Source organism: Benincasa hispida, chromosome 5, assembly GCF_027475165.1.
Source record: "Benincasa hispida cultivar pf3 chromosome 5, pf3_genome.v1.1, whole genome shotgun sequence".
NCBI lineage: Eukaryota > Viridiplantae > Streptophyta > Magnoliopsida > Cucurbitales > Cucurbitaceae > Benincasa > Benincasa hispida.
This window is the reverse complement of record NC_143482.1, coordinates 22,903,603-22,913,236: the sequence shown is the minus strand read 5'-3', so window position 1 is coordinate 22,913,236 and position 9,634 is coordinate 22,903,603. Positions and strand designations below refer to the sequence as shown.

The window sequence follows — 9,634 nt, the reverse complement described above, 5'->3', positions numbered from 1 at the left end:
GAGTGAATATCAATTATTAGCTAAAATTTAGTATTATTTCTTTATAACACTTAATACTTATATTAAATGTACTTTTTCTAGAAAAAGAATAAGTTTGATATTGGTAATAAAATTTGTGTTAACTGAACAATTTATCCATATTTCAAATTGGTAAGAAAAAAACATTCCATATTCAAAATTGCATGAGAGGAAAAAAAAAGTTTAAAAATTTAGTACAAATATTTGTTATTAAGAAAGGAAAAAAAGAAACATTTTGATAGGACCAAAATATGACGGACAATATCTCCATAAGATCATTAAGAAGAAGTTGGAAGGAATAAAATTGCACCCAATGGTTACGAATGTGGTTATCCCAACCTTCAACATTAAACTCCTCGAGCCAACCATCTTCTCGACTTATAAGGTCTGTGTAATTAGTTAAATTAGTTATAATTTTTAATTTTAGTCCAAAATTTAATTTTTCGTAATGAATTATTATTTTGAATAACACGTAGTTGAAGAGAAATCCATCATTAGACACTTTTGTATCAGATAAATACATCTCAACTTTGGCAGCCCCCAGTTACCTTCCAACCTACCATTCCACAACTGAGGTCCTTAATGATAGATTCAAAGATTCTAACCTCATTGATGGAGGCATTCTTGCAAATAATCTGGTACTTATATTTCATTTATTTATTTTTAAGCAAAAAATAAACCCTATTTAGTTTTTTATTTGGTTTGTAAGTTTCAAAATATTACTTATTAAAAAAAATCCTTAACTTTTAAAAAAATGTGTTGGTTTTCTCACAATTACTTGACATACATTATTGACGATTTCTGAATCAATAAAGAAGATAGTAGAAGAATGTGGTTCATTGCAATTTTTGGTGATATCTTTAGGGACAGGGTCGCTGAGAGAGGAGGCTTATAAATACACGGCAAAGAAAGCAGAGAAGTGGGGTTTGTTACAGTGGTTGAATCCAACTATTGATGCATTTTCTTATACAAATTCTGGTTTGGTAGATTTACTTCTTGAAGTTCATCACTCTAAGAATGACTACCTTCGAATTCAAGACAGTAGTTTAAAGGACGGCTAGGTTTCTTCAGTAGATGTGGCAATAGAGAGGAATTTGAATCGTCTTGTGGGAATTAGTGGAAACCTGTTGAAGAAAAAGATTTCCAACGTGAATTTGGAGACAAGGACTCGTGAGGATTTTGGATCTTTAGAAACTAATCAACAAAGTTTGATTAGATATGCCAAATTGCTTTCTCAACCCAAAAAGGCATGCTGCTCTCAACCTCATTAATGAACTAATTGTTACTTACTTGGTTAGATATATTCTATGTTTTTGTGATATCTAGATGTGTTGTATTGCTTTGGTTTCAATATTATTATTAGTAATTTTCCTTTCACAAGGTTTGTTTGTTTTTTGAGTTCAGCTTTCTTCTTTTTCATCTTTTTACATTGAGCTAACCACTTTTCCCAAATGTCAATATTAAATACTAATAATAAACTAAACCATGAATTTGAATGAATGTCACAATATAATGCACTTTTAATTTCAAAGATAACTAATGAAGTTTCTATATGAGAAAGTTACAAGTTATAAGTTGTGTGGATCAATGAAAATTGGATAAGACTTAAATTATCATTTTGTCTAAATCTATACTATATCAAAAGGGGCAAAAAATAGATAATTTTTCATTTCCCTTTTTGCCCTTGCATTTTTTTACAATTCTCATTCTATCCCTAACATATCCCTTCATTGAAACCTATACGCCACATAAATTGATCCCTTTCATCAAAGCACCCTTATGCAAAGAGACTCCATCCTTCATCAAAGCACTCATTTGCGAAGAGGTTTCATCCCTTAAACGATAACCACTATAGCTTATTTGTAATTATTTATTCAAGTCTTTGTAGTTTTTTTTTTTTTTTTTTTAATTAATCAGAAATCGAAATTGAATAGGAGTGCATAGGGACTCTAAAATATAGGTCACCATTGATACGATTGAGTGTCCATTGAAAACTTTATGTTGAATTTCAAAGCGTTATTTTAGGTTCTTTTTTCATCTCTTTTATTTTTATTCAAATTGCTTTATGGAGAAATTATTAATGGTAGTGGATTTCATTAATAATAATAAAAATAATAATAAGGTTGAATTCCAAAACGACAATTTTGTGTTTTTTTTTTTAATTACTTTTTGGAGAATATGTTCATGGTAGTGAATTTTTTACGATTTTGTGACTTATATTTTGCATGTGCGACAAATGTTTGGTTAATTGAAGTATTGTTACTTTCTTTTGTGTTCATACATCCATGCTTTTGTATTTTTATTTGACAATTTTTTTTTTCTTTTTTAAAAAGGTAAACATCAATATAATTGGATATGATTTTGTTGGCATTGTCAAGGGACTACAATGGGTTTCTACACTAATTTGTTAAGGTTCATAATTTAATAGTTTTAATCTTTAAATTGTTGTGCAGGGATATAGATCTACCAATATATGTAAATTGTTGCTTGTGTTTTTATAATTATGATTATTAACTATGTTACAAGGTTTGTTCCAAAACAATAATTTCAAGTTTTTTATTCATTTATTTTGGTTCAAATTAATTTCAGAGAAAATTTGGATAGGTAAATAACATTCATTTATAAAAGAAGGATGCAGCAGGGAAGAAGAAAGAATCTGAGTAGGACGTGCAAGGATTAAAAAATATTAGAAGGCCAAATATCAATTTACACCCATAAACTTTAGTAATTGTATCAATTTAAACTTTAAACTAATCGTTTTATCAATTTAAAATTTTAATTTAAACTCCAAATTAATAATTGTATTAATTTAAACCTTAAGCTTTCATAAGTGTATCAATTTAAACCTTGAATTTTCATACATGTATCTATTTAAACCCTCCATTGTATTTTATTTGGATACACTTATTAAAGTCTAGGGTTTAATTTGATATATTTATGAAATTTTAAGGTTTAAATTAATATGCTTACGAAAGTTCATGGTTTTAATTAGTATCATTATTAGTTTGGGGTTTAAATTGATATTACCCAAAAGTTTAGAATTTAAATTAATACAATTATTAATTTAAGGTTTAAATTGATACAACCCCAAGGTATAAATTATTATTTGCCCAAATTAGAAAAAGGACCGAGCACACGCGAATAAAAGGAATAAGGACAAATGGGAAATACATATTTGATGTTTGTCATCTTTACAAAATATCAAATATAGGTAACACACCTATAAAAACAGTAGGCTCAAATCATGTTAAAAATAATTTTTTTTATAAAAAATAATAAATTTTTATTTAAAAATTAGAACAAAATGTTCTAGTTTATAATTTTTTAAACATGTTTTATTTATATGTTCTTTAATAATACATTTTTATTATAAATATTATAGTCATGCTTAGTATTCATTGACCATGTGTCATGCCTCTATTTTCTAATGTGTTGTCCACGTGTCTTGTAAATACTCATTTTTAGTGTCTATGTAATTCACCTCCTACTTGCAATTGCCTATAAATAATGGTTTTTGGTGGGTTTTGAAATACACGCACATTGGGTAAGTTACAAAAAGTTTGGAGAAAGTGGAGAAATCCATAATTTGTTATTTTATTTACTTTTGTTATTTATTTTATTTTATATATTATATATATTGTGTTTAATTTATTTTAATATTCATTTATCCTATATATTTATGTTATATATATTTATTTTAATATCATATTTTATTGGCATCTGTGTTCCCGTTGTGCTCCTCAAATTCACAACACATTATCAGCATGAGCTTATGTCGTTTTTTCTGCTAAAGATAGGTCCTAAAGGTATGTTGGTTTTTTCCACTTCGTTATAATTAATAAATTTAATGTTATTTTACATATTTAATATCTATTAAATTCTAACATAAATACAATATTTTATGATAGCGTTGTCATGACAAATCTCACAAAATTAGAATTTGTTGCCCTTGATATTGACAACAATAATTATTTGTCATGAGTGCTTGATGCCGAAGTCCACCTGGAAGTTATTAATCTTGGAGATGTAGGAATGTATCAGCAACAATGGAAGCAATAAGGATCATTCAAGCACTTTAATTCATTAATTTTGGCAAAATATAAAACATGCTCTTGCAGAAAACAAGTAAGTTCCATGACATACCTTTGTAGAACCTCTTCAAATCATGATTTTCAGCTGCAATCTTCTCTGAATCTTGTTGCAGACCACCTCAAGATCTTCCCAACTATTCTCTTGGTGCTCTAGATTGAGTTGTGGAACTCAAAACAAGCTTGAATCAAGGGATTTTAGAGAATTACTCACAGCAGCAATCTTATTGAAGAACACTTTCTTTAGCATGATTTTTTTTCTAAAATTCTCTCTTAATTGCATGCCTCAAATTCACTCCAATCTCTTCAATATATTGCAGATCATCATGCAAGGAAGAGAGTTGCATGAGTTGCAGCTCATGCTTGGAGTTAATGAAGAAGAGGAAATGAAAAATGTGTGAGCATGAAGAAATGGATAATGGAAAAACTTGTTTTTCTATTTTGTGTATTGTTTTTCCAATTTTCTAATTTTATCTCAAAATCAAAACTTGATTTTTTCTTAAAATCCATTTTGATTTTAAAACTGGAAAATTTTAATTTTATAAAATTAATTTCATAAATTAATTTTAAATAAAACTTAATTAATTTAATATCAAATATTAAATTAAATTTTACACACATCCATCTTTATATATTTAAATCATATTTAAAAATAAATTCTCCTATTCCGTTTGATTCTCAAATTAAACACGTAATTATATCTCATATAATTACTAATTCTCTTAATTCTAATTTGAACGTTTCAAATTAACTTATCACGATATTCTAGAGCTAGTCCAATTACGAGTTAGTAGGGGGACCTCTCGGACATACAGATCATGGGCTCCAACGATTCGAGATTAATTGGCTAAATTCATTAGACTAGATTAATCCTCATTCATTAACTAATGGGTCACTCGACTAAAGCCCATAGTTACATTCCCCTCACTGTAGATATATTATGTCCACATGATTTAACCATAATCAGCGAGTCGACCCTTCACAGGTTGTTCATAATAATGGCTGTGTCAAATATCTGTTTTACCCTCGAGATTACGTCTTATTCCTCAAGTTCCTACTGATCCTCTAATCTCTAATGAACAACTGGTTTGTGATCCAATCACTAAACCAAACTCTCTCAGCCTAGTGAGAAGGTGGGGCCCCTTGTTCAAGACCTGGATTCAGTACTTGAGAGAACAACCTTTCTTCTATCCCTAAATCCGATAGGTGTGAACTCCGTCTTGCACCCTATGTCCCCAACTATCTATTAGATCTTATCCCTGAAATGGGAGGCTTATTGAGCTGGCGTTGTTGAGCCAACCCTCATCTATGCAAATCTAAGGATAATCCCGAATAAATAGGAGTTCATAGTTAGCTCATTAAGATCAAGTTACCTAGGTCATAAGTGAAATAGTCAGTAAACAATGTTATAAAGTAAGAATGACTTATTTCTTAGTTCGATCTTATGCAAACTCATTGCGTAGGACGCCCCCACTCCTCATGTCATAACATGTACGAATTAGAATCACATTGTATATAGCACTTTACAACTTTTTGTAACAACTACAGAGTAGGCTGCATCTAATAGAGTTACTAGAATAAGGTACCCAACCTTATTAGTGTACTATAAATCATTTCGACTTTTACTCGAACTTGATCCACTCTTATGTCTCCATATAAAGTTTAAGTACTCATATAGTAGTAATGGGTCTTAGTTTATTGGATTTAGACTTTCATATCATTTATAAAATCAATAATAAGTTTATTGATTATTGAAAATGTTTATCATTTTACAAACTGCGAGTTTTAGGATATAAAACCCAACAGGAGAGACTATTAAAGAAGGAAATACGACATCTAGTTAGGATAAAGCAAAAGATATGAATTTCCTTCGTCACCATCTCCACGATGGATTAAAAATAGAGTATCTTACAATAAAAGATCCCTGTATCTTGTGGAAACATTTGAAAAGAGGTATGATCATAAAAAAACAGTTATTCTTCCTAAAGCTCGTTTATGAGTGGATGCACTTGAGGCTACAGGATTTCAAATAAGTAAGTGATTACAACTCCGCATGATTTAAACTCAGTTAAAATTGTTGTTATGCGAAGAGAAAATTATTGATGTTGATATGTTAGAGAAGACATTTTCTACTTTTCATTTCTCGAATATGCTATACAGCAGCAATATCAAGAGAAAAGTTTCAAACAATATTTCTAATTACTTTCATGTCTTCTCATGTCCCAACAAAATAATGAGTTATTGATGAAAAATCATGAATCTCGACCAACAGGAACGACACAATTCCCTAAAGTGAATGCTACGAATTTTAATAATAATCATGGTTGTGGTCGTGGTCGAGGCCGTGATCGTGATGTAGGAAGAAAGAATTATTATTTTCATAGTGGTCATTCCAATCATTCAAATTTCAAAAGAACCACACAAAATTATGATTACAAAGGAAAAACTCCACAAGATAAGAGTTCAAAAAGTGTTGAAAATAAATGCTTCTGATGCGGAATGACTGGGCATTGGTCACGTACCTGTCATACGTCAAAACACTTAGTTGATATCTATCAAGCCTCCTTGAAGAAAAAAGAGAAAAATATGGAAGAAAATTTTGCATACTAGGATAGTGACATATTCGACCCATCCTATATGACAAATTTGGATGTGACAGACTTATTTGAATCTCCTGAAGAGAAAATTGGCAGAATTGATAGACCATCAAGTATTTCATAACTTTGAAAATATCTAGATTTAATGTTTTTTTTTTATCTTCTTTTTTTTGTTCTCTTAGAGATGTTGATTTTTGTATATTACAAATATAGTTTTTCTTATTGTAATTATTTTATTTTAATGAAGAAACCTGCATCATTTTCATATGTTGGGTGACTAAAAAATGAGTAAAGAAGATCTAAGTCTGGCAGACAATGCAACTATACATACAATACTTACAAGTAGAAAATATTTTTCCAAACTAATAATGTTGGAAGAAAAAGTCAATATGATGTTAGGTTTTGCAAACCTGATTAAAGGCTTTGGAAAAGAAAATATTATTTTGCCTAGAGGAACAAAATTTACAATTGATAATGCATTGTTCTCTAGTCAATCAAAGAGAAATCTACTTAGTTTTAAAAGTCAGAGTATCTGTGAACAAAATGGTTGATGAAGGACAGGGAAAAGGTGAGACAGAGGAGCTTAGTTGAGGAAGGTAATTTCTTCTTCCTTTTTCTTTGTATATTGATATGTGTTATTTCCTTCTCTTTTCTTGTATCATTTACAGAATGAATAGAAGGTAGATATGTACATCAATTGAATATGAGAAACGACAAATTGGAAAGAATCAAATTTAACAACTTCTGTCCTTTTTTGGTGTGCAGGTGATTGGGCAGCAGTTGGTTATACCAGAAACGGTTTGGGGAGAGAGAGACGCCACGATGGTTGTTGAGGTAGCTCCAAGCTGGCCTTCTTCTTTTGTCAAAGAAGCTGATGTGTCATCCTTTTCATCCCCCCTCAAGCGAGAGCTTAACTGAGTTAGGCCGAGCTTGCTTCACAAATAAGAGAAGGTTTGAATTGGAAGTGCTTTGGTGAGGCAATCCGCAAACTGCTCTGTTGTAGGAACATACCGCACGTGGAGTTGGTCACTGAGGACGAAATCTCGAATGAAATGCACATTAATTTCGATGTGTTTAGTTCGAGCATGGAAAACAGGGTTAGCGGCCAATACACTCGCTCCCATATTATCACACCAGAGAACGGGAATGTCGGTTGGAGAGAAGCCAATTTCAGTGAGTAAGTTGCGCACCTAAATGACTTCAGTGGCAGCATGCACAACAGCTCTGGATTCGGATTGTGTGCTAGAGCATGCCACAGTTGCTTGTTTCTTAGAGGACCAAGATATAAGAATGGAGCCAAGATAAAGACAGTAGGCAGCAGTGGACTTTCTATCATCAAAGCTTAAGGCTCAATCAACATCAGAATAGGCTGAAATGGTAAGGTGTGGATCAGAGTGGATGGTTAAGCCAAGCTGTGTTGTTCCAGCTAGGTAGTGAAGTACTCTTTTGACAGCTGACCAATGTACATTAGTAGGAGCTTTGAGAAATTGGCTTAACTTGTTGACAATGAAGGTTATGTTTGGGCGGGTATTAGTTAGATATTGAAGGGCACCAACTGTGCTTCGATAGAGAAAATGATCGGGGAGAGATTTGCCTATATTGATTAATAACAAGGTGCCAGGGGCAGCAGGTGTTGGACAAGGCTTAACATGCTGAAGATTTAGCTTGGCTAACAGGTCAATGATGTACTGAGCTTGATGAAGGTGAAGACCAGTTGGTGTATAGCAGATTTGAATGCTAAGGAATTTACTAAGTGTGCCAAGATCTTTAAAAGAGAATTGTTAATGGAAGATGGATACAAGATGATCAATATGAGCTGGATCATTGCCTGTAAGTATTAGGTCATCCACATAGACAAGAAGCATGGTAATGGATGATGAGGTTCGCATATAGTATAGGGAGGTGTTAAGGGAACTTATTTTAAAGCCAGTGCGACAGAGGAAACCTTTTAGCTTATCATTCTAAGCTCGAGAGGCTTGTTTAAGGCCGTAAATAGCTCGATTGAGCTTGCAGACATAGTGAGGGTGGGTTGCACTTTCAAAACCAGAAGGTTGAGACATGTAGACAGTCTCTTTGAGTGTGCCATTGAGGAAGAAATTGTTGAAGTCTATTTGACGAAGTGGCCAGTGATGTGAGACTGCAAGTGTGATGATAATTCTGATGGTAGAGGGCTTGACAACAGGGCTAAATGTGTCGAAGTAATCAAAATCAGGATGCTAATGGAAGCCTTTGGCAATAAGACGTGTTTTATACCGCTGAACTGATCCTTGTGCATCACATTTTAACTTGTAAACCCATTTGCAACCAACTACAGTGGTGGCAGAAGTAGGAGGGACTAGTGTCCAAGTGTTTATGCACTGCAGGGCTGTAAGTTCTTCAACCATTACTAGTTTCCATTGTGAACTGACAGGTCTTGAGAAAAAGTGTGTGGTTCGGCTTGAGTGAGATTAGTGACAAGCTCGACAGACCAGACTTTGGGCTTGAAAACACCAGTCTTTCCCCTAGTGATCATAGGATAAGTGCCTAGTAAAGCCTGGGCAGAGATTTGTTGATGTTGTGGAGAGGACTATGGAGGAGAATTTGGTGGAAGTGAGTCTATAGGAAAATTAGGTGAGTTGTGTAAGGCCTAAGATGGAGACATGAGTGGAGAGCTTGGAGATGGTAAACCAGAACTTGAGTGTGGGGTGGTTAGAGTTAACAAGGGATCAGGACAGTGATGTTGGACCTGAGATGGACGAGGAAGGTGGGCAATTGGTGATTGACAGGGTGAGGGTAAGTTTATTAATGGTTAAGAGAACCAAGTAGTGATTGGAGGAGCTGAGGTGGAAGGGCTTGAGGGTTGGTTATTGGCAAAGCCAGTTTGAAAGGGGAAGTCCTCTTCATTAAATACCACATGACGTGAGATAATTATCTTTCCATCATTAGTGAGGC

General features: G+C 32.7%; 1 protein-coding gene across 1 annotated transcript; it reads left to right on the top strand.

The window, feature by feature from the left end:
• The first annotated feature begins 331 nt into the window (after window positions 1-331).
• LOC150035980 (patatin-like protein 2) lies at window positions 332-7,621 on the top strand. The gene is made up of 4 exons (XM_090313532.1): window positions 332-403; window positions 495-656; window positions 837-1,001; window positions 7,469-7,621. Exons 1-4 carry the CDS (start codon window positions 332-334, stop codon window positions 7,619-7,621), a joined length of 552 nt encoding a protein of 183 aa, XP_090169658.1.
• The last annotated feature ends 2,013 nt before the right edge of the window (window positions 7,622-9,634 follow it).